Source organism: Lagenorhynchus albirostris, chromosome 3, assembly GCF_949774975.1.
Source record: "Lagenorhynchus albirostris chromosome 3, mLagAlb1.1, whole genome shotgun sequence".
Classification (NCBI taxonomy): Eukaryota; Metazoa; Chordata; class Mammalia; order Artiodactyla; family Delphinidae; genus Lagenorhynchus; species Lagenorhynchus albirostris.
In genome coordinates, this window is record NC_083097.1 from 164,964,587 (window position 1) to 164,989,754 (window position 25,168).

The window sequence follows — 25,168 nt, forward strand, 5'->3', positions numbered from 1 at the left end:
TTCCCCACCCACCCACCACCAAACGTGCCATCCCACCTGGGCCCTCGGCCCTTGTTACAGTTGCCCCTGTAACAGGGAAGTCCTAAGTCCTGCTCAGAGCTGGAAATCAGGCTACAGGGAAGTGTTGAAATGAGGAAGGCGGACTGAGGCAACAAGAGCCAGCAGGAGGGCCTCACCCGTCAGGCTCGCTCTACTCCTGGGGTCTCACGGCCCGGAACTGGCCGTGCCCCTTTCCCGCTGAGAACTACCACTCGCCTCCCGCAGAGGCCCTGGGAGGAGTTGGCCTTGGCCTGCCTCTGTCGGCAGGAGGTCCTCAGGGCCTGGCATGAGTCCTTCCTGGAGTCCGGAGGTCAGCACACAGCAGGGCATGGGGTGGGAGGGGGGGCCAGCAGAGTCGAGAAACGAGTGACTGTTGGGTGTCTGCTGAGAAATGCACAAAGCGCAGCGCAGGACAGGAATTCAAGAAGCTCCCAGCAGGACCTGAAGACAGGCTGGGGCTCTCCCCCCTCCTCCCCTTCCTCCTCTGCCCTCCCGCCTGGCCAGTAGACCCCACCCCGTGGGGCCCGTGGAGCAGAAGCTACAGTCACTTCCTGAAGGCAGCAGCCCTGGCTCAGGTCCCACTCGCCCTGTGGCCCGTCACCCGCCTGCAGCCATGGTGAGTGAGCCCCCAAGCCCTTGGAGAGCCCCCCACTGGCCGGAGGCAAGGGATGCCACGGGTGGAAACTGGAAGGCACATTCCAAGAGCGGGCTGGCAGAGGGGCAAGCAGGTTTTCAGGGTTGTGACCGACACAAACGCCCAGAGGTAGGAGGCAGCCAAGACCCACCTCTGGGACAGCTCAGGCTCCCGAGGGGCCTGTAGCAGAGGCTGAGGCTGCGACTAGAAGGGAGATGGGTGGCACTGCCCAGACGACACCCCCCCCCCCGCCATGAATAGCAACCCGGTAACAGGCAGCCAGGGTGAGGGGCAGGGCCTTCCTGGGGGCGACAAAGCGGGTCACGCACACGCTGCCAACCCCCCACCCCAGCAGCGCCCCAAGGCCTGACCTGCTCACCCCGGCTTCTCTGGCCCCCTGGGTCACCTGGGAGCCTTGCCACAACCTACCAGTTAGGGGGGCTTCCACAGAGGCGTCTCAGGCCCCGGCACCTTTCCTTGTTCTCTGGATCAGGGCAGAGTGAGGCACAGGCGGGGGCAAAGTTCCCGAGGTCGTACCCTTCCCCTCCCCGGTCTCCTCGACCCCAGGTAAAGCCAGGCCTGGGAGCTGTGGCAGGGCCACCTCTGGGGTGACCTGTCGGTCAGAGCAGCCCTGGCCTACTTGTGCATCTCCTGTGTCCGTGACCAAGGATGTGGGGCTGGTCAAAACCATACCTGGGACGGACTTCCTGTGCCAGGGCTGGTGCGCGTGCCCACGCTCGGGAGCCTGCCTGCCGGGCCTGGTGGGCATCCCTGACCATCAGTCGGGGTGTCTGGGACTGTGGGGCCCTGCCCTCAGGTTTGCCTCTAGGTCTCTTAGTGTCTCTCCACGTGAGTCTGTGTGAGAACGTGATGGTCAGGCCGCCCATATGCCTGTCTCTGTGTCCTGTACGTTCTTTATTTCAACAAAGAATTACTGAGCATCTTAGCACAGGCCAGGCACTAGGAGGACAGCAATGCACAAGACAAGCTACTGCCCTTGGGGCGCTGACAGTCCACAGGGGCTGGGGAAAGGAGGAGGAGAGAGACCAAAACAAAACAAAAAAATCCCACAAATAGTCAAAACACATTTAAAAAACAAGTATTGGAACCTCCCCGGCGGTCCAGTGGTTAAGACTCTGCACTTCCAATGCAGGGGGCGTGGGTTCAATCCCTGGTCGGAGAACTAATATCCCACATGCCGTGAGGCATGGCCACCGCCGCCCGCCCCCTGCCCAAAAAAAAAAAAGTATTAAGTAAAATAAATAGAATGATACAAGGTGTCAGGTACTAACTAAGAGAAACATCAGGCAGGTTGGGGAGGATAGAGAATCCTGGGAAGGGGGAATCCAATCTTCTCTTTTTAATTAGCGTGGTCTGGGAGGAAGTCCTCTCTAATAAGGAATATGGGAGCAGAGACCTGGAAGAGGAGAAGGAGAGCCATGCAGTGGGGAGAGTGTCCCAGGCAGAGGGCAGGAGATGGGAGAAGGGGAGGCCAAGGAGGTGACTGGGTAGGAGAGGTCGAATCTACCGTTCAGGGCCTTTGTGAGATTTTTTTTTTTTTTTTTAATTTATTTGGCTGCACTGGGTCTTGGTTGCAGCATGTGGGATCGTTAGTTGTGGCACACGGGATCTAGTTCCCTGACCAGGGATCGAACCCGGGTCCCCTGCGTTGGGAGTGCGGAGTCTTGGCCGCTGGACCGCCAGGGAAGTTCCTCGTGAGATCTTTAGCTTCTACTGTGGGGAAATGAAGGAACACGGCCAGATTTTGAGCAGAGGTGCACAAACTGACTCTGGGTTAACTGGCCTCCTCCAGCTGTTGTGAGGGGCCTGACCAGGGATGGGGACGCGGGGGCGGGGGGCGGGGGCGGGCAGGAGACCAAGGAGGAGCCTATTAAATGATCCAGGCAACAGGGGATACTGCCTTACCCGGTTGGGCTCCTCTGGGCCAGGACAGTGGTGCAGGCGGTGAGAAGTGGCTGGATTCCGGATGTATTTTGAAATGAGAAAAGAAGGGCCTGGGGGCATGGCGGGGGGGGGGTGGCGGGGGTGGCGGGGAGCTCGAGGATGCTCCCCTGACTGAGGGGGCGGGCTGGGCTATGGGAGCAGCAGGCCCCAGGGGCCCCAGGAGCTCGGGTCCAGAGTGGGATGAGGCTGGGTGCGCATCCTGGTCCTGAGTGGCGAGGTCAGAGGGTGTGGTAGTTTAGGAGGGCCTGCGACCCACCGGGAGGCTAGAGACACAAAAACGTGGGAGTCTATGGCCAACAGAGATGGCGGCCAAGGGCAGAAGGTGGGGGAGAGGAGCTAACTGAACAGGAGCCAGGGGAAGGGGGTGCGTGTCCGTGACAATGTCCGCTTGTCCCACGTCCGTCTCTCCACCACCCGCATGTGTCTGAGTCCCTGCCTGACTCCGTGTCCCCTAGGGGAGTCATCAGGACTTTCGGAGCCTTCAAGCAAAGTTCCAGGCCTCTCAGCCCGAGACCGGCAAACTCCCCCAAGTATCTCCAAAGCCCGAGTTCAACAAACTCCTCAAAAAGTTTCCACAGCCTGAGCTAGGCGAGCATCCCAAGAAGCACCCCCAGCCCGAGTTCACTGATCTGCCCAAGAAGCCCTGCAAACTTGAGTTCAGTGAACTCTCCAAGAAGGTCCCACAGCTCAAGGCCACTCCATTCCCCAGGAAGCCCCTGAAGCCTGAGCTCAGCCACGCCCCAAGGCCCCCCACAGGGCCCAAGTTCGGTGCATTCCCCAGGAAGTCCCAGCAGCCTGAGTCCAATGAGGCCACCCTGAAGCCCCCCCAGCCCAAGTTCAGTACCGTTCCCGAGAAGTCCCAGCAGCCTGAGTCCAATGAGGCCACCCTGAAGCCCCCCCAGCCCAAGTTCAGTACCGTTCCCGAGAAGCCCCCGCAGCTTGGGGTCAGTGGTCTCCCTGAGAAGTCCCTGCCGCAGCCCGAGTCCACTGAGGTCCCCCCAATGCCCCCTTCAAAGCCCGAGTCCAGTGAGCCCCAGCCTCACTCCTCACAGCCCAACTTCAGTACAGTCCCCGGAAAGATGCCACAGCCTCCGCTGAGTGACCTCCCCGAGAAGCCCCCGCGGCCCGAGTGTGGTGACCTCCCCAGGACGTCCTCGGGGCCCGAGTGCAGCCTGCTCCCCAAGGAGTTTCTGCAGCCCGAGTGGCGGGGGCCGCCCTGCAAGTCCTCCCAGCCCAAGCCCAGATCTCTGCCCAGGAAGCGCCCGCAGGCAGAGTTCTTCGGTGACCTCCCTAGAAAGCCTCCACTCCCTGGCTCCCGTTCAGAGAGCTCACTGCCCACTGCCGTTGCAGGCTCCAGCCCTAGGTTCCCACTCAGCCCAGGGTTTGGAGCCAGGCAGCAGAGATCTGGAGCCCTCACTTGCGGTGGAGGCTCGAGGCTGGGCCTCAAACCTGGCCACCCACCCCGGCGGAGGCCTCTCCCCTCAGTCAGCAGCCTGGGCGCCCCTCCAGCCAAGCCCCCACTGCCCCCAGGCCCCAGGGACGTCCAGAGATTTCGAAGGACCTTGGCAGCAGGCACAGGTGGGTGAGGGCGGCCCAGGCAGAAAGGAGGGTATGGAGGCTCCCTGGCAGTGCCCGCCTCCCTCCCTCCTGTTCTCATCTCCCCACAGCTCTGCCGAGGAGCTTTTCTGCCGGCTTCCTGGCTCGACAGCCTGAAGACACCCCACAGTGAGTAGGAGTCAGTGGGTACAGGCGTGGGTCACGGGACCGAAAGAGGCCCTCATCTCAGGTATCCCCGCAGGGACCCAGATGAGGCCTACAAGCTGTACGAGGACGTGGAGCCCACAGACGACTCCAGACCCAGCCCCAAAGGCAGAGGTTTGTTGGTGACAGGGCCAGGCCCTCAGCCAGACCAGTCTGCCAAGGCACCTGGGGAACATTTGTCACAAGGGTGTGTTCTGCCATGTTGCTAGCGTGACGCCAAGTGGCAATCCATATCCCTGATGGATTGAAAGCAGCGCCAGGGGAGGAAGCAGAGAGAAGGAGGGGCCTTTCAGAAAGGTCACACCAGCTCCTGGTGGGTGGAACAATGTGAGTAAGGGCAGCCCAGAGGCCAGCAGCCTGACCAGGGTGTGGCCAGGGCAGGGGTGTGGGCCAGGGTGGTGGCAGAAGACATGGAGAGCAGTGGAAGGATCAGGTACAAAGCAGCAAGAGGACTTGGTGGTGCATCACCAGGGACGAGAGCGAGCTCATGACAGGGTTGAGGCCCAAATGTTGAGCCTGCACCTGAGTAAGGGACCCGTGGTGTTGGAGGTGCCTGAGAGATATCCAGGCAGGACTTGGGCCTGAACTCAGAGGCAGGGGCTGGAGACAGGGTGTGGCCGACCCTCCAGGTCTGCAGTCCCAGGCAACTCTCTCTCTGTGCTCTGGGTTTCCAAGGATGCTTCTTCTCTCCCTTCCACACCTCTGCTCCTGGAGAGCAGGATGAAGGCCAAGCAGGCCCAGCTCGCGGATGATGCATTCACCAACCCCATGTGAAAACACCAAGGCTCCCATGCCAGCACTTCACCGAATGTGCACAGCCCACCACCCCCGAGGCAGTGTCCTGCCCATTTTACAGGAGTGGAAGCTTGAGGACAAGCTTGAGGCGAGAAGTGACTTGCCCCAGGTCGCACAGCCGATACACAGGAGCCCAGACCCTAGGCTCCCGGGCTGCTTCCCTGCCCTGTCTTTGGAAGGGTCTCCTGCAGGGGAACGTTTCATCAGAGGTGCCTTTGGGATCCCCAGCTACCGCTCCCACCTCACCAGCCCACCCTCCAAAGTCTGCTGCCTATACAGCTGTTACTCCTTCCCCAGCCCCTTCTGCTTCTCCTGGGCTTTCCCCAGGGGCTGCTTGCAACACCCCTGTTAGCACAGAGCTTCCTGACAGGGCCCCTCCTGCTTCCGCTCCAGTTAAGCTCTGTGGCTTGGGTCTGGGGGGGCCTCTCTTGGGGATGTGGACGTGGGGAGGGAGCACCTCTGGCCATCCACTTCCAGCAGCTCCGCAGGCATGGCCCACCGCTTCCCCTTCCCCAACCCCAAGTAGACGAGGCACTTTCCTCCCTCTGCTCACCGTCCCAGCCACTGGACAACCGCCAGTCATTCTTCAAGGTTCTGAGCCGATACCACATGCTTCCCCAGATCTCCCCGCTTCTCGAGTGGGGCTCAGTGATTGTCCCAAAGGCAGCTCTGCCCTTCTCAAGTCTGTCCCCAGTTGGAAGGACTCTGGGCTCCCCCCTCCCACTCTCTGCCTCACTCAGAGCAGTGGCGGCTCCACTAGAGGCTCCCTGCACAGCTGGGGGCTCCTCTGGAGGGGCCGGGCCCAGCTCTTTCTCAGGAGCTGAGGGTAGCGTGCTCAGGATCACACTGCCAGAAAGCTGGGGACACAGGGCACCAGGGTCTGCCCCGCACTGCCGTGCCCAGGGCTGCACTCTCTGGCTGCGGCAGGTCTGTAGGGGCCCTGGGGTGAAGTCAAGGCTGCTCCCAGCCGGGTGACCATCTCCGGCCTGGGCAGCCTCTGGGTGGCACCGTTACCCGAGCACCACCCAGCTGAGGCTGGAGGCAAACTCAGTGTCTGAAGGGGTGGAAGGGCCCCATGCAGATGCCCCTCGGGCAGCTTGATGGAAGGGTCTGCTGGCCTAGAAATGTCCAGAGCAGCACTTCAAGTCATTCAGAGAGGACTGCAAAAAGCTAGGGGCTTCAGGTTCTGGATCCTTCACTCCCCTTGTGTTCACAAGGCTCTCACTGTAAGCCACACCCTTGGCCAACAGGGCTCATACCTGGAAAGCTGGTCATTTGCAGGGTAGTCAGTCCTCACCTGGGAGACCCCTCACAGTCCAGTCTCATCATCAGCCAGGCCAGGCAAGAGTCCCAGCCCAACAGCCCCTTCTTAGAGGGAGACTTCTTTGCTTCCAGGAAATATTTTTCTTCACCTTACTTTTTGACCCAAATCTCATCACAATTCCCAGAACCCCACCTGCTCTACAAGGCAGGCGTGAAATGGCCTCAAAAGCCTACAGAGAAATCCTGCCTCTACCATTTAACAGCTGGGTGACCTGGGGCAGGCTGTGTTACCTCTCTGAACCCTTAGGTCCTCCTCGGCAAGCAACTTGGGATGACAGTCAAGACAGCTGAAATGAGTGGTAACGTTTCTGCCACGCCTGTCCTGCGACAGGAGTTAAGAAAATGAAAGGCAATCCACTAGAACTCACAACTCATGAGAAAGGCCTGGGCAGTGGGGTGGGGAGGGGACCAAGGTCCTGAGAACTGACAAGGGAAAGAGCAGGCCGCCAGATTCAGAGGCCGAACCAATGGTCCCTGCCCTAACTCAGCATTCTGACTGTCCCAGATGAAGTGCTGTCTACCCAGCAACCCCCCAGGAGGCCACCACAAGACCAAGAGCCCAGGTACCAGAGGGCAAAGGGAGTGGGACAGGGTGGGGCTGAGCTCTGGGAGGACGGTAAAAGGGGGTCCCTGAGAAGCACGTCTTGCTCACGAGCACCCAACTCCCCGGGGGCTCAGGAAGGAGAAGGGCCCCCAGCCACAGCAGTTGCCGCCCACGGACCTGAAGTCTCTGAAGCAGATCCGGAAGGCAGAGAAAGCTGAGCAGGAGTTCCGGAAGAAGTTCAAGGTGTGAACCCCAAGCAAAGCAAGAGTCCTGGGAGGGCTGTGCTCAGCCCCAGTTGACCAAAGCCCCACAAATTCCATCCTCAGAAAGAAGCCAGGCAGGGGTCCTCGGGGTGGCAGCATGACCAAAAGCTCTGATGTCTTCCTCCCCAGTTTGAGGGGGAGATTGTGATTCAGACAAGGATGATGATTGACCCCAACGCCAAGACCCGTCGCGGGGGTGGCAAGCACCTGGCGCTTCGGCGTGGGGAGATCCTGGAGGTGATAGAGTTCACCAGCAAGGAGGAGATGCTGTGCCGGGACACCAAGGGCAAGTGTGAGTGAGCCCAGCAGGGGCAGCTCTGGGAAGACGCCAAACACCAGGGAGGGTGGAGAACTCACCCACCCCCGCTCTCTCCTTGCAGATGGCTATGTACCCAGAACAGCTCTACTGCCCCTGTGAGTGCTGGCCCTGATGGGGTGGGGGATTTAGGGGGGAGGGGTGGGGTGACCCTTACTGACCTTAACTGCGCTCTCAACCAGGGAAACAGAGGTGTATGACGACGTCGGTTCCTGGGGTATGTATGGGGATGCTCCGGGTGGACTGGAAGGGACTACAGTGTCTTGGGAGGGGGTAAGGTCCCATCCCACTCCACCAGGGGCTGCTGGCTACCTGCTTATGGGGCAAGGGTCACTGGAAGTCACCCCTCCTCGGCAGATCCTCTGGATAACCAACCATTCCCCGGGGGACGATAAGGCCTACAGGGGTGGGGACCCAGGACAACCCACCAATCCAGCCACCTCTTAACCGAAGGAGCCCTGGATCCCAGTTTGGCCGTCACAGAACTGCCCAGGCTCCTGTCTGACCACGGACACAGACCACATAAAGCCCCTCTTTTAAAGCAATTCCTGCTTCTTGTCTTGTCTCTCCCTCCTGATGGGCACCACACAGTGGAGCCATGATCAGACACCTGGGGGAATCTGTGGGGTCACCCCCCTTCTCCAAGGTCACACCCCTCAAGGATACAGGCCAGAAAGGAGAAAAGTAGGGCAGGAGAAGGTAGCAAGGGAGCTGGCACCTTGCTAGACTTAGAGGTGGGAGTCCCCGTGATGGTACCCCGTGTCAGCCGCCAGCCAGAGTGAAGACCCTCCACATCCAACGTGACAAGCAGCAGCTGCAGCTTCTCACAGGCTACACAGCCCAAGTGGACTTACGTATGAGATCACATCTTGGGGGGAATGTGACCCAGTTCTGATAAGAGTCCAGGTATCAAGTTCAGCCTAAACCTCTGACAGGACAAAATATGCTCAGAAACTCACCCTACTTGGTCTGTTTTAGCAAAGAAAAGCTGCTATGGACTGAACATTTGTGTCCTTGCTGCCAAAAACAATTCCTGCGTTGAAAACCTAACCCTCAACATGATGGTACTAGGAGGTGGGGCCTTTGGGGAGGGGATTAGGTCGTGGCAGCAGAGCCCTCATGAATGGGATTCGTGCCCCTACAAAAGAGGTCTGAGAGTTCCCTGGCAGGCCAGTGGTTAGGACTCTGCACGCACTTTCACTGCTGAGGGCCCAGGTTCAATCCCTGGTGGGGGAACTAAGGTCCCACAAGCTGTGTGGCACAGCCAAACAAATAAAGCTAAAAAATTATTTTTTTAAAAAATAAATAAAAGAGGTCTGAGAAAGTTCCCTGGCCCCTTCTGCCATGTGAGGTTACAGCTAGAAGGTGTCATCCACGAACTAGGACCGGGCCCTCACCAGGCACTGAATCTCCCAGCGCTTTGATCTTGGACTTCCCAGCCTCCAGAACTGTGAGAAACAAATGTTTGTTACAGCAGCCAGAGCAGACTGAGACAAAAGTCTAACTGGAAACGAGCCTGATGCAGCATCTGTGCCCTACAGAACTGCACCAGGGGAGACAGGATGGCTCCGACAGCCAAGTGCACCATTAACGAGCCCTGGGGGATTGAGGTCCACTCAGGATTCCGTTTCCACGAAATTTTTCTGAAGTGGCTGGGGCCAGTGGCCTCCCAGCCCAAGGGTCCACAGCTCCAAGGGTAGAAAGGAGACTGAGCAGCTCTAGCTCCCCCAAACTCGGGCGGTTACCCCACAACACACACACAAAAGCAAGCAGCTTTCAGGAACTGGTATTTATTATCAAAGTCATATTCGATGTCAACAAGATGCCACAACTACAAAAAAAATTGCGCACATTGCAATCTCAATGCAAACAGTCAAATGGAATCCCAGTCATTAAAAAAGTAATTCAAATTACCCCAAAAAGCAACTGAATTTTTTAAACATCTTTATACATCCAGCCAACAAATTAAAATGGTTAACAAGAAAAAATACAAATTCAGAGGTCTGGTATCGATGTTTAAAAAAGGCAACTGCTTAAGCATTTCTATCGATTCGAACATCAATCTCTCGGCCACTCAGCTTCATCCCATTCATCATCCGGCAGGCTCTCTCAGCCACCTCTGGCGACTCAAACTTAACCACACCGCACCCCTTGGACTTCCCATTCTCCATCTTGATGTCGGCATACAGCACGTGGCCTGGGCACAGGGAGGGAAGAAGAGACCACAACTCATCAGGCAAACCCAGAGCTCAGCCTCAGTCTGGGCTCCACTCAGTCCAGATCACCTGTTGGATTTCGGTTGACAGAGTCAAAAGGGAGGGTGGCCCTCGCGCCTGGCGCATGAATGCTCAGAACACAGCGGCTGGAACCCAGCTACTATGGCCCTCAGCCACATTGCCATTCTTCTGCCACAGGACAACAATCTGACCCACCATGAGCATTCCTGGCGGCTTCAAATGCACACTTTTACTCTCAAGAGTTATAAAAAGACGCTGCGTGAAGCCAGCTTTACAGGCAAATTTCACAGAGGCTTCACTTATTTAATACACTGCTCCACCGCATTTACAAGGCCAATGCCAATACCATGGACACTTCTGTACTGTCCAAATACAAGCTTTGTAATAATTGGCAAACAGGTTACAAATATTCATTCAAGCTCCGGTTAAGCATCCAGGTATGTGTCAAGCACCATGGAAACAATCTACAAGGGAAGAGCCACAGAAACACAGGGCCAAGAACACACAGTGTAACTGGTGCTGGCACTCACAATTCTAGGGCCATCAACTCTGCTTAAGAGGTCAACATCCTGGAGGGCTTCTCACGGGAAGGGTCTAAAACAGCTTAGGGTGACATTAAGTCGTACAGGGGATCGTAGTTTGGGCTTTCTCTTGACAGCAGAGGGACACCTCCGGGCATCTGTGGCAGGGGGAAGTGATCCAATTTGACTTTTCAGAATATCCACTACAACTTGGGAACTAAGGAGTGGAAAGAGGACAAGAACAGGGCAAGAAGGCAGGCTATGGCTCAACAGTTGACCCGAGAGAAGAACCAGGAGAAGCAGCAATTGTGGTGAAATCTGAGTCACTGCAGCAAAAGGAAATGAGAAAACACTGAGGAAGCCTTGATCCAGGGAGCTACCCAGACCTCTGGCTTAGGGCTGGGGCTCCCAACTTGACACGGTTAAAAGAAAAGAGGTGGTAGGCGTGAGGGGCAGGGCCTCAACCGGAGACAACTACTTTTCGGCCACAAAGTGACCCTTCCAGAATGCCTGCCTGGTGTGCCAGGAAACCTCTATCAGAGACCCTTAGCTTCATCGCACACAAGCTACTGTGTGCCCAGAGCCTGTGAAACCTCACCCAAGGGACCTGCTGGGCGAGTGCTCTCTGAGGCGCAAACCAATAGTGCTATTGTGGAAAACAACCTTGTCTCAGATGTATTTATTTTATTTAGCTTTGTCACTTAGAAGCCATGTGACCTTGGGAACATGATTTGGCCTGACTGTAAAATGGGGTCAACACTACCTCCTTTCAAAAACCGGAAGGGGGAAAAAAAGAGAAAAACAAAGATGAAATGAGAACACAGGTGAAAAAGTATCTGACACATAAAAGGAAACTCAACAACCTGCTTGAATATTTGCACAGGCAGAAAAATGGCAAGTCTCATCCATCCTCCAGAGTCACGGAAGGTGTCTGTGAAGACTAGGATGGAAGCCTCGCTGCATGACTCCAATGCAGCACCAACAAGCCACAACACAAGGAAGCACCTAGAAAGCCTCTCAAATACTTACCACATTCGTTGAACTTGTCTTTTAGCATCTTCCATGTAAAATCAAATGGGAGCTGAGGGAGAAAAAGGAGACTGGTGAGTGATTCAACCAAATCCTAATGCACAAACATCAACTGTCTCAGAGTGCCTTTAAAACTTATCACACAGAGAAACTGGCTGACCTTCACACTGAGATTGATCAGCAGAGAACAAAGAGTCTGTCTGCGTGAGGTTCTAAACTAGCACAGCAAGTTCATTCCCTCCTGTCTGCATCTGTCTGTGGAAGCACCATGCACAGAGCAGAACACACAGCTGCCTGTGGTGAGCAGCCCACAGAACCACTGAACAGTAGCTAAAGGTGGTCAATCTGGTAAAGATAATTCAGATACAGCCTTTCCCCCCCACCCCTGAACTGTCATGCCATGTCATTTAGCAGCTCATCAAGCTGACAGTTCAAGAAACTCAAATTCTTCAGATCACTGGCTTTTCCATCCAGTAGTCAGAGAAGCTTAGGATTTCACAAAACCCACTATTTCTGCTGCACGAGTATTCACGAGCTCTCACATTCCCTCCTCATTCTCCCAATACCAAACTTCGGGGAAAGTGGCAAAGGGCCCTTGCACGCTACTCAGCTCTCCCTCTGACTTCGACCTGTTACCACTCGGTCCTGCTGGCTTCCTGCCCCCTCCTCCCTTGTGCATACAACCCCTGAGAAGTTCCTGAAGAGCCACTTACATTTCTCACAAATATCTGGCAGGCCTTCCTGGCCACCCCAGGAGCATGGCCTCCGGCTCCACCAAAGGAACCTGCGAAGCTTCCTCCAAAGTTGCCACGCTCCATCTCGATGGCACGGTCAAAGCTGGCACCGCCACCACCACCCATGGCCAGGCCCATGCGCTCAATGCCAGCGCCCAGGGCCGGGCCCATGGCGGGACCCATGCGCTCCAGGCTGTTGGCGCCCATGCGCTCCAGGCCCATGCGCTCGAGACTGTTGGCGCCCATACGCTCCAGGCCCATGCGCTCCAGGTTGTTGGCGCCCATGCGCTCCAGGCCGGTGGCCATGCGATCCATCACAGGGCCCATGCGCTCCAGGCCTGCCCCCATGCCTGCGGGCACCATGCGCTCCATGCTCAGGCCCATGCGCTCGATGGCAGGGCCCATTCGCTCCACGCCAGAGCCCATGCGCTCGATGGTCTGGCCCACACGGTCAATGGGTGCGGCCATACGCTCCAGGCCAAAGCCCATGCCGGCACCCATGCGCTCCACACCAGAGCCGATGCGCTCCATGGTCTGGCCCATGCGCTCGATGCTGGAGGCCATGTGGTCGAGGCCCAGTGGGCCCATGCGCTCGATGCCGGAGCCCATGCGCTCGACTGAGCCCATGCGGTCCATGACCAGGCCCATGCGCTCAATCTCAGAGCCCACACGATCCATGCCGTGGCCCAGGCCTGCACCCATGCGCTCCATGCCGGCACCCCCAATGCGGTCAATGCCGGGGCCCATCCTCTCAATTCCAGGGACACTGCCTCCACCTCCACCTAAAACAGAGACATGAAATGTGTCAGGCATATGTCAGGTACTTGAGGATCTGTGTGCACACCATGCCAGGAGGGTTCCCTGGGTGCAGAGGCCTGGGCACTTCACAAGCTCAATCACGGTTCAGAAATTTTAAGTCCCACAGTAAGTTATCATTAGATATCCTGCAAATGTTGACAACTGTTAAAGCTGGGTAGTGAGTACATCATTCTTCCTACTTCTGTGCCACAGTTAATTTCCATAATAAAATTTAAAGAGGGAAAAAACCCACCCCGAGAACTTTGATCAACAATGTTCTCCACATTACTTCGAAAGTGCTAATACTTGTGACAAGCTTTGTGAGCAACAGGCATCAACTCCTTGAGAACTCTGCAGTTTCCCCACCACCAGACATTGATAAAGGCTCTGGAGGGCGGTGGGGGGGGGGGGGAGCGCGAGGGACAGAAACCCCACACTCAGATGGTCACCCGACATAATGGATTACATGGATTATAATGGGGACAATTAAAATTGCTCACAACCTCTATCCTCTCCCAACTTGTCCCTCTACAATGCCCTGCTGGTAACCAGTCTGGCTGCATTTCCTTAGCACCTCCACGGCATAAGTAAGTTATTACACAGCCATGTAATCAGGCAGAGATAAAGAAAACAAACACCAATACAGATCCTCATGTACAAATGAACACAGCCAGCCACTTCTAGGGAACCTTACTCTGTCACGGAAACCGCCAACCGACTTTGCCGTGTATAACTTTGCTAGCTTTGGAGGAAAAAAATCTGATGGCACTGCAGAGTAGATTTAGTAACAGGCCTGGGATCAGTCCCTCACTGTCATGGTTCAGCTGGACACACGCTGGCAGGTCAGCAGTGCACAGCCGACCCTGTGATGCTTACAATTCTGGAGAAGGAGGGTCTGGCTCCACCACCAAGGTCACTGGCCACCAAGTTTTTCCACATGCAGAGCCCGAGAGTCCCCCTCACTCAAGCTTCACGACCACCACCACCTGCCTCTGAAAAATGGGCAGCTGGGCCCTCAGCCAGCCCATTCTTGAATCAAGCAGCCCAGGCCAAGATGCAAATTCCAAAAGAGGAAATTCAGCCGTTTCTTTGATTCTCTAACTGACCAAAGCTGTGACCTCGCACGAGTCATGCCACTTCTCGGTGACTGTTTCCTTGGCTGAGTAACAGTGCACCAAGTGGCAAAATATAAACACAATTTTAAGAATATTAAGCTTTCACAGCAGAAATATCTCAGCAACTATAAAAAATGTAAGAGACCTAGAGAGGGTGGGTAGCATCCCCAAAAGTACCAAAAATGAGGGTGACACTCCAGATGCCAATAGCAGCAGAGAACTAGGAAGAAACGGTACCCACATGGAGTTCTAGAATCAGCCCACCACAGAAATAAATCCAGCAAGTGGAGTTACCAAGGAAATGCCAAGATGCTCAGAGCCATGAGGAAAAAAAAAAAAAATCAGACTGAATTAAAGTACATTTAGTTTTAGGTACCCCTTAAAAAAAAGTGTATTAATGGGAAAATATATTCCAAAATATTTACAGCATTCATCGCAGGGCAATGAGATTTCAGGTATTTACTTTCTTCATAATGTTCTGAATTTTTGTGAGTACACGTGTACATAGGAAACATATGCTATGATTAGGTGGTGTACACTTTTATAATCAGGTGAAATATTTACTTTTAGCAATTTACAATTTTATAATACTAGAAACAAGAAAGTCCCCAGATTACACAGACATTTTGACAATGGCTAACGTGTACGCAGCACATACGTAGGTCCTCTTTTATTCATTAACTCATTTACTCTACAGAACAACCCTATGAGGTAGGTACCATTATATCCCCATTTTACAGTACGAAAAACAGAGAAGTTCAGTAACTTGCCAAATGTCACACAGCTAGGAGGAGCCAGAGCTGGTTCCCCACCCCAGGCAGTCTATTTTAGAGCCCATGCTTTCACCACTACACTACTATCCCCGGTAACACAGGCCTATTCTAAAAATCAAAACATCAAAACTAAGCGTTTCCTACCTCCTCCCTGCTTTGCAATGATCTCTCCTCTCTTCAGTGCATTACTTAGGATTTCTAAGGAAATCAGGAAGAAAAAAAAATTAGCCAAATTCCTCTATGGTAATAGAAATTTATTACAGATTCCAGAGCAGGACTACTACTAATTAAAAAATAAAAAAGGAAAGGGGAAGGGGTTGAGAAATATACACACAGACAAGGTCATTTTACTGGAAAACTGTAAGGGTCCTTGATGATGGGTCATGATGCTAGAGTTCCATGTAGCTCCAGAGTCTGAGGCCCAGTTGGCAGGGCCTCTGGTACTGCACCCACGAGCTGAACTTGGAAGGTTAGAGCAAGAATGGGGCCAGTAGCACAGTTTTCTAAAGCTGGTCCAGACACTCAGTACTCACAGACTGAAGCGTGCACTCACCCACCCAGATCCAATCAGCACCTCACAGTTACCCTTCAACAAACTACCGCTGTAGCTACACTTAGAGCCCAACCCCAGAAAACCAGCAGCAACCGCATGCAGTGCTGGAAATATGACCTAATCAACGAGCCAGGCAAGGGAAGACTGCAGCAAACTGAGCCTACAAGCCCTGCCTGGAAGGAGCTAAATGTGATGGTAACCAAGTGACAGACAAAGCCTCAGGTAAACAAAACCCCAACACACTCAGCTTTCCAAAACAGCAATACTGCTGCTTGCTGGCTGGCAGTTCATTCAAACCTCTATTAAGTTTGTCTAATGCTATCATTAGTGTTAGCTTTTAAGTTTCTTCTGGGTCTTTCACTATATAAAAGAAACTTGTACCCACCCCCTCTCTGGTCCTGAAGTGTGCTGAGCAACATGGACAACAGCCACAGAGCACATATCATATTTTGACCATGACCGTGAGAGATTAAACCCTAGCCCTGCAGCTGTTTCAAGTATTACAACTACCTGCTAAAGGAAGGGGATGGGAAAGTACACCAAGAAAACAGACCTCCAGCCAGGAAGCAAGACCGGGGCTTATTCTTCCATGATGCCTGGGAGCCTACTCAGCACGCCCAGGCCTAGGTTCTAGCTCCTAAAACAGCACTTGGATCAAACCATTCCCTGGCAAAAGACTTCACAATCAGCCGACCACCGATTTGAAGAGAAAGGCCAAATTATTTTCATGGGTGTTCACAGGGCCCCCTGCTCTGACTTAAAACTTTATAATCTGTTCTGTTCTTCCCACCCCAAATAGACTGACATCTCCAAGCCTCTGCACCTGATGCTGTCCGCCCTCTCTGTGGGCCAGTACCCCACTTCTACCTATGCTGAAGTCCAGCCCCTCCAGCGTGAACTGCATCTCCTGCATGGTCTTCTTACACCCCTGCCTGGATCCTGTGTTCTCTGAGCAAAACACTTCTATCAAGCATCTAGAGCAGTGCTTTTTCAAATCTTAACACAGAAAATGATCGCCTTTGTGTGGTGCTCACATAGCTGCCGAGAGCCCGGGAATCAACATCTCCACTGGCTCCCTCAACTAGGCCACTTCTACGTGCTGATCTCTGGTGCTGCCCCAAGCCACTCTGAGCACCGTCTCCTCAGCTACACCACATCCTTCAAAGTTAAGGATCACATATCTATCTATAGCCCTGGAGCACCAAGTACAGTTGTTTGCACAAAGAACTACTGCCTTGATAGGAAAGAAGGGATACTGAATAGGGAGAGCACTACAAAAGTAGCACACCAAAATGATCCAACTGTCAAGTAAATAATACAGAAAAAAAAGATCAAGAACTGAATCTGAAAAAAAAAAAAAAATCCAGGCAACTACTCTGAAAACCTGACTTAAAGATTTTACTTGGTACAAAGACCATTTCACTAACTTGAGTCTGATCATAAGTAGCAGGAGAACAAAAGCTCCTTGCTCTTGCCTATGGTCACTCTGGGAAGCCTCAGGACAAACAGACCATGGTCTCAATCAGAAAGAAGGTGCCAAAGTAGCAGGAGATAGGCCTGCAGATGACCTTCCTATATTCAGGTCAGGACAGGACGTGTTTCCTGATGCCACGTGAAATAACCTCACCAGTCCACCTCTTGTGCCTCCACAGGATCTGGGACAAGGCTGACAAGCCTCATCACAGAGGTGAGGTGAGAGGACCCAGAGCAGCAAAGGACTGAAGGCTCAAGAGCAGCACAAAGTGCCTGTGGGAGGAAAGTCACGTGCCATTTTGTTCTTCTCACCACAGGTATCCATCCACAAATTAGTATTTGCAGCCAAATGACAATAAATTAAAATTTTTTAATACCCTACCATTTCAAGACACAAAAAACAAAGCCAGTCATGGCAACAAGAAACTTTTAACTGACCTAGTCACATACAGATTATGAACTCACCCCCAAATTCTAAAGCTCTGGAACAATCTAGAATAAAGCTACAGTCATATCAAGTAAGTACAGAAAAAGTAAATCTTCAGTACCAGCTACTTTTTTTCCTCTTTTTTTTCCTCCTTTTTCTTTCTTTTTTTTTTTTTAAAGAAGAAAGCAAAGCTAGTTTTGATGCAAGAAAAATCACTTAATTATCCTAACCATGGTCAGGGGGACAAATGAAACAAAAGCCAACAGTCTACTCTGAGAGAAACAGTTCCTAATAATTCCTGGTTTCCATGAAGGAAACAAAGAAGATAGGATTCCTGGAGATAAATACAGCTCAGCTCATACAAACTAGACATAAAAAAGCTTAAAATCCTCACAGCTAGCCCAAGGTGTCCCATAAAGACAGGCTGAACACTCTTTGAGGTTATCACCTAGTAGCCGCCTATCTGCACAGGCTGAGAAGCTGATGAAGATGGAGGAGGGGGTGTTGGGGAGAGAGTTATCCATGCTCTAAATCTCCTTTGAGAGAAACAAACTTCAGAGCCCAGGAATAGACAATCTCCTTATTCCAAACTAACTAAGAATCAGGCTGACAGATTCTCAGAAACGTCTAAACTCCAAACAGGGGAAGACATCCATGGAAAAGTAAAGAAGAAACTGCTTTGCAAACTAACCAAAACTACATTTAGACAGACCCAATACTCCAGGCCTTCCAACATTAGGAAACTTCCCTGTTCACCAAGATCTCTTTCAATTGCATCAGCAAGCACACCGTCATCCTTTGTTAACTGGAACACCAGAGGCCCCTGGACTAAGGAGACTCACACCCCCACTGAGCAGGGCCTTGAAGATCTCTACCGTGACTACACAGCCACAACGTCATGTAAACACAGCAGTTTTTAACTCCACAGCAAGAAAACACCTTATACCAATGTGAAAAAAGCAGCCATCTGAAAAGACTAAAGACAAATGGTGCTGTTGATACCAATAAAAAAATTCAAGGACCAAAAGTTCGTATCTAGACCTAGAAAACATACAATTTTTTTAAAGCCTAAGGAAAAATAGCTGACTTTGCCTAAGAACCTCCCGACATCAGGGTGAGCCTGCACCCCCGGGGGGTTGACCCCGCCCACATAGGGGCCCATGGGGCCTTCTTACCCATTCCTCTGCCAAGGGGCTCTCCAAAGCTTCGAGACATTCCCATTTCATTTCTGGCAAAGTCTCTCTCAAATCCTCCACCCATGCCACGCTCCATCTCTGTGGAAAAAAATATTACCCTAGGCCTTTCCAAGAATACCATCATGTTTTAGACATTAAAAACAAAAAACTATAAACACACAACAGCTACCAGCAAGTCAGCATGTTTTAGTTTTTCTATAGGAAACCATCGTTCATCCTTTATTCCTTAAAAAAAGAAGTCACCTCAAATGAATCCCTGAAAACAACCCACCTTTAGTCCATTAGGACTAATTTCCAGCTTACACACAGTCACACAATGGATACACCAAGCACCCAGTACTGCAGTAACTGGTGTGGGGAGGCTGCAGTGCATGAGGCATCAAAGGTAGGCTGCAGGAGAGCCTGCCTATGTTACAGCAGCAGCAGGTACCACCTCTGGGGCACCTCCCACATGCCCTGCCCTGCCCAGGGCTTTATATGTGCTATTATTTCATGGAATCCTCACAACCAGACTGTACACCTACATTACCCTCCATCACCACTGCCCCTTTACAAAGAAACTGAGGCTCAAATGACAGCATCTTGACCAAGGTCACATGCCTGGTAAGGAGTGAGGCAAAGGCTGGAACCTAACTCCAATGCAAAAACCCATGTTCCAATCACAAGCACAGCCATGAGAACAGAGAAAGACGCCTGTGTGCAAACAACATGACTTCTCTACTGACAACTGGAGTGGTTTCATCTACATAATGGGGTTTGGTAACTTCATTATTTTTTTCTATGCTGATTGCAGTAGTATTTGTTGTTTTTCAGTGTCTTTTTTTTTAAACAAATTTATTAATTTACTTATTTATTTTTGGCTGTGTTGGGTCTTCGTTGCTGCGCATGGGCTTTCTCTAGTTGCGGCGAGCAGGGGCTACTCTGTTGCGGTGTGCGGGCTCAGTAGTTGTGGCGCACGGGCTTGGTTGCTCCGCGGCATGTGAGATCTTCCCGGACCAGGGCTCGAACCCGTGTCCCCTGCACTGGCAGGCGGATTCTTGACCGCTGCGCCACCAGGGAAGTCCCACAATGTCTTTTAAAAACAAAGGTCTTCGGACTTCCCTGGTGGCGCAGCGGTCAAGAATCCGCCTGCCAGTGCAGGGGACACGGGTTCGAGCCCTGGTCCGGGAAGATCTCACATGCCGCGGAGCAACCAAGCCCGTGCACCACAACTACTGAGCCTGCGCTCTAGAGCCCGCAAACCACCACTACTAAGCCCACGAGCCACAACTACTGAAGCCTGCGCACCTAGAGCCCATGCTCTGCAATGAGAAGCCTGCGCACCGCAACGAAGAGCAGCCCCCACCCGCCGCAACTAGAGAAACCCCGTGCGCAGCAACGAACATCCAACGCAGCCAAAATTAAATAAATGAATTTATTTAAAAACAACAACAACAAGGTCTTAGCTTCTGTGGGGGAAAAGCCCCGCCACAGCTGTCACCTGTTTGAGAAACCCTTTCATGACTCCTGTCACTGGCTACTTCTTTCCTTGTATATTCATCTAAAGCAAGACTTAAAATGTGCATCACACTTTGTCTCCTTTCCATACCGAGAGGTCCCTGGAAAACCCAGTTAATTAATCTTGCTCCTTAGAAATATCAGGTATACATGTGCTACATAATGGACATCTTTTACTGCACAACTACAAAATATGCAGCTGGAGCCCCTATACTTTGAAAGAAGTAAATGAGTCTATTACAAACGTGGAAGCGGACTAGCATTATGAATTAATAAGAAGATGCAGCAGATGACAATGGTGGACTTTACATTCATAGCTTGAATCCACCCAACTGAATCCCATAGGTTGGTGGCATGCTATCTGCTGGAAATATATCTAACTTGTGCGAGCCTGTATATGCAGAACAGAAATCCCAGAGTGGCACCGTAATGGATGGGGGCTCTCCTGCACTCCTTTAATCCTTACCGTAAGCCCGTGAAGAAGACACCCCCCACACACATTAGGAAGTCACATGCAGGCAGTAATGTGTTGGCAAAGGCCTCAGAATTTATCTTCCCAACTGTCAACAGAGTGTAGAGTACAGGGAACCAACCCTGTACGAACTCCAATGTACTCCCCACCGACACAAAAAAGAGAGCAAGAGAGACAGAAAAAGAATTTTCATTGTCAAATATTGCATCAAAACAGTCATCATTTAATATTTGATGATCTTTCAATTTAAAATTTTTGTACCCGTTCTATAAAGATTTGACCTCTACTGGTTGGTTGACTAGCCCTGAGAATCTGATTTCTAATCAGTCTAATGTTGTCAGCACCTGTGACTATAATGTGATGCATCATGATAATCAACTAAACATTAAGTTAAATCTGAAACATCCCTATCAACTTTTTCCCAGTGATCAAAACCTTCCTTGGACGCAGCACCCAAGGGCTCTAGAGCCAATTCCACCCAAATCTCAAAACAGCTCCAGGGCAAGGAAGGCCCTGTTCTCTGCTGTAGAGGATGGAGAAGGAGGACTCTGAGTATCTATCTGTATCAGAGAGCAACTAATAAGCACACAGCGTAAGAACACATCTTCCACTGTGGCTCTTCAGGACAATCAGCACTCTGAACCTTGAATCACCAGGCTCAGAAGCGTGACTGCTGCATTCCACCTGCCAGATTACCAAAGACTTTGTCCCCGTGGCTCAGCACAGTTCCCACCCTCGTTTCCATCTACTTCTAAGTCGCATCACTAAATTCCTCAGAGCAGCAACCCAAATCTCCTTTCTAATGGCTCATCTGTTCTGAGCAAACACTTTATTAAGCCAGACCTCTCCAACTCTCACTTTTTATTAAAAACTCCATGCACACATGAGCTAAAGGCAAGCCTGAAAGCACACTGGAAACACAGACCTTTGTCCCTTCATTCCTTATTAATGTTAAGAACCTTCCTGAATCTCTTCATCATCATCTAGAACAAGGCACTCCATGAAGAAGGGCAGCTTATTCATCAGGAATGTCACTCTTTGCAGTTTGACAGTTAATATCTATCCTAGTAAGGTTCTTGCTTGCTCTGTACCATCTTCACATGATATGTTACTACAGACCAGCAAAGAAACATTTAAACCCAAGTCCTTATGTGTGTAACTGAGTCACTTTGCTGTACAGGAGAAATTAATGCAGCATTGTAAATCAACTATACTTCAATTTAAAAAGGAAAAAACAAAAGAAACCCCAAGTCCTTAGTAACTTCCCATTCCAGAAAAGTCTGTGTATAAAAGCAGCAGCATTCCCACAGGTGTGGGTCAGAGTCCACCCACACCCAGAGGATTTAGAAAGACAGATTTTCATAACAGCAAGTTTCTCCTGGCATTTTACAGCCCTGCTGGTGGGCGTGGGCGGGGGTGGGGGGGGGGGCGGGGGTGACGCCTGAAGGCAATTCTAAAAGGCAGAATCTCAGTGTGATTAAGAGCCAAGCTCTGGAGCCAGACAGCCGGGGTCCATATCCCACCATTACTAGCCATCGGACCTTAGGCAAGTCACTGTGGGCCTCAGTTTCCAATGAAATGGGGATAACAGTACCTACACGTCATGCGGTTCTTGCGAGGACTAAATGAAATAACACAGTGTTACTACTACAAGTGATATAATTATATTTCGGTTATTAAGTTGGGAGGAAGATTGGAAGATTTAAATAATAGTATGCCAAATTTTGCATTATATAAATGCTAAATTAAACAAATGCCTCTGCTCACAATTTGGAGACCTCAGAGCAGATGGTCAAGAACTCACCCAGTCCAGCACTCCAGGGGAGACAAGTGCTGGAGGCAACAGGAAAGCTTTAAAGTTTTATTGGACAATTATTGGGAAGATCTGAAACACAGAAAACCTCAAGAATTAAGTAACTAAGAGAATTAACACTTCCCTGCCACTAAGTCTAGCTTCTGGAATACAAACTATTTAAGGCAATTCAAAGGTATCAGATTCAGTACAGAAGTGGAAGCGAGAAATCACTTATTAAAAATGGGTCTGCTGCCTAAAGGTCACCTGAGAGCCAACAGCCAACAAAGGTAGGTATAAGCAGGAAGGAAACACCAATCTTACCGTTTATTCTGCCCATGTTCATCCCAGATCCAAATCGACCCATGTTTTCCATACCACCACCAAAGGGTCCCTCCATGCCTGAAAGAGACACTCACATTTTAGCACCAGCCTAACAAGACTCAGACTGAACAAGCAAAGAAAAATGTTTTTACAAGTTTCACCTACGGCACTGTCTGCCAAAAACTCACTTAAGGGCTTTGGGAGAAAAAAGGCTAGTGCCTTTACTTAAAAATCACTATCTTCAAAAGGCTGATCTGATCCAACCCCCTCAATGAAGAGACAAGCAAAGAAGGCCCAGAGAGATGGAGTGATTTGCCCAAGGTCACAGAGCTAGTTAGTGAGAAAGCCAGAACCAAAGGCCAAGACACCCATTAGAAGGATCAACAGGTAAAAGTTATTTCTAGACTCAAACTTTTTGGAAACCTAAGTGAGAATTTCATGCAGGGCTTAAGAGAAAAGGAAGGGAGCAAAAAAAGAGGGAAAACCATACCTAAAAGTAATTACATTTGTACTTCATTTTAAATTTCTTACCTCCCATTTTATTTATTCCAAATCCTATGCCTTCCATTCCCATTCCTTAAAAAGAAAAAGTCAATGCAAACTAAAATTATGTCAAAGCAGTAAAGTTTGAACTTAAAAAGCACAAGAAATTCCACACCAGCAAATGAGCAAAAATATCCCTGACTACAAATATATTTTAATTGCCAAGTGCAAAAAATGGGGTGGGGGCTCTTTCCATTTCAACTGTCAAACTAGTACATTCCAGGAAAACTATTTAAGCCTTTAACAAAATAATCACCATGTGACTCAAAATTTTATAGTGTCCACATAGTTTCATTAAATGCCCAAGGTAGACAGTTTTAAACATGAAATATAAATATCAGGTACAGACTACGGAACAGAAGTAGATTTAAAACTCCCTTTTAAAGGTAAAACGCTCTAAATAAAAAGCAGTTCCTCAAAACGCTGAGGCTTCCCTCCCCGCCACCCGCAGCCTTTCCTCTGAGGTATCAGGGGATGTGGTGTTCAGACTGGCCACCCAAGGTGATGGGCCAAGACGTTTTGGTCAGTCCCAGAGTTTAATCTGGGAGGGAGTCAAAGGATATGCAGAACTGACAGTAGTACGGTAGAGGGCATCCATCTTGCAATTCAAAGAATTTCAAGAAAGACATAGGCCTGAGGTTATAAAAATGAAATATTTTAAAATGATATACGAATACTTCGTTGCATGAAAACGAAAATGCTAAAAAGTGAAGTTCAAAGTTTATTCTACATGCCAAAGCTTTTATTCATTAGCTATTTTTCTTCTTAAACAAAGACAACACTGCATCATTCGTCCTTGTGGCCTATGACAGCTATGCGGTCATGCAATGAGGCCCTCCATACCTTTCTGCATCCACCAACGCCCCTACCTCTAGAAGCCATGTCAACACCAGGTGAGAACCCAAGGGGGTCTGGGTAATAGACTGTGGCAGTGCTGTGGTCCCAGGATCAGGAGACCTACAGTTTCTGTCACTAACTGATAGTGTGACCTTGAGCAAGACCAACCCTCTGGCTTGCCTCCTTTTACCAAAAGGTTTAACTGAGTACCTCAGCTCAGAAGGTCTCGTGAGGATAAAATGCAAGCATAATAGCTTTAGAAAAGAACACTCAACTTGGTAAAAATACAAAATACTGTTTTTATCAAAATGCATCAAAGATAAATAAGGAGGGAATTAATTTTGTCCCAATTAAAGCCTCATTCCATTTGAACTACTCAATGTCCAATTATCCCAATAGTTAACTTTAATAACTTTAACTTCCCCAAAAATCCCCAGTCGAGGTACACCGTATTTCTCACCTGCGGGTCCTATGTTGCCCATTCCAATGCCTTTATTCAAATGATTGGCGTCAATAGGCTGCCCTCCTGGTCCTAACCCCATGCCAATACCACCAAGTCCATCTGAAAGGAGAAGAGAAAGTCAGAGTATTGATTCCACTTACTCAGGAAACCATGACTCTCAAAGCCAAAAAGAGCCTTGGTTTACCGTGTAGCTGTTATGCTTATCCCACCGCCCACCTCCACCAGCAAACCCAGGGTCTAATCCATGAGTCAACAAGGGCGCATTTAGGAGCTCTCCCTTTTAAGGCATAAGCTCTTATACAACTTTACGGATTAGAGTGTGAGGTATGTATAAAACAAGGGCACCACGTGCCACAACTACTGAAGCCCATGCGCCGAAAGCCTGTGCTCTGCAACAAGAGAAGCCACTGCATGAGAAACCCACTCGCCGCAACTAGAGAAAGCCCACGAACAGCAACAATGACCCAACGTAGCCAAAAATAAATAAAGGAAAAATAAATTTTAAAAAATTAAATTAAATTTAAAAAATAAAACAAGGGCAACTAAAAATCAGTTCACGTGAAAACTACAGAGTAGAACCATGAACAGCCCACTCAACGAGAATTGTGAACACCGATTTGTTTCCCTAAATCGTGAACTGAGAAATGTTTAAAATCAAAACAGGCAACTGGAGACATCAGGTGGCAAGCGGTACACATATGCCCAACCCACACCTCTCAACCTGCAGACCCAAAGGACTTTTCT

At 50.7% G+C, this 25,168-nt stretch overlaps 2 protein-coding genes across 10 annotated transcripts in view; one reads left to right on the forward strand and one right to left on the reverse strand.

The window, feature by feature from the left end:
• HNRNPM (heterogeneous nuclear ribonucleoprotein M) overlaps window positions 1–25,168 on the reverse strand; it is a 51,307-nt gene that overhangs the window by 2,818 nt on the left and 23,321 nt on the right. Inside the window, exons 6-13 of one of the 7 annotated variants that reach the window (XM_060145298.1) lie at window positions 24,422–24,523; window positions 23,113–23,157; window positions 22,582–22,659; window positions 18,476–18,574; window positions 14,992–15,045; window positions 12,141–12,943; window positions 11,428–11,479; window positions 9,415–9,868 (exon numbers count right to left, since the gene is read on the reverse strand). In XM_060145298.1, coding sequence (XP_060001281.1) covers window positions 9,774–9,868; window positions 11,428–11,479; window positions 12,141–12,943; window positions 14,992–15,045; window positions 18,476–18,574; window positions 22,582–22,659; window positions 23,113–23,157; window positions 24,422–24,523 — 1,328 coding nt within the window. In that variant the 3' untranslated portion in view covers window positions 9,415–9,773. Of the gene's footprint in view, window positions 1–9,414; window positions 9,869–11,427; window positions 11,480–12,140; window positions 12,944–14,991; window positions 15,046–18,475; window positions 18,575–22,581; window positions 22,660–23,112; window positions 23,158–24,421; window positions 24,524–25,168 lie in introns of those variants that run through there. The other 6 variants (XM_060145296.1, XR_009539792.1, XM_060145301.1 and 3 more) reach the window with 6 other exon arrangements.
• PRAM1 (PML-RARA regulated adaptor molecule 1) lies at window positions 311–8,185 on the forward strand. 3 transcript variants are annotated; one of them, XM_060145304.1, is made up of 10 exons: window positions 311–349; window positions 3,094–4,216; window positions 4,306–4,363; window positions 4,437–4,513; window positions 7,023–7,080; window positions 7,196–7,304; window positions 7,454–7,616; window positions 7,705–7,738; window positions 7,823–7,857; window positions 7,998–8,185. In XM_060145304.1, exons 1-10 carry the CDS (start codon window positions 326–328, stop codon window positions 8,033–8,035), a joined length of 1,719 nt encoding a protein of 572 aa, XP_060001287.1. In that variant the 5' UTR covers window positions 311–325; the 3' UTR covers window positions 8,036–8,185. The 3 variants fall into 3 exon arrangements, with proteins under 3 accessions (XP_060001287.1, XP_060001285.1, XP_060001286.1); XM_060145302.1 differs by having other exon boundaries at window positions 7,823–8,185; XM_060145303.1 differs by lacking the exon at window positions 311–349 and adding an exon at window positions 547–655 and having other exon boundaries at window positions 7,823–8,185.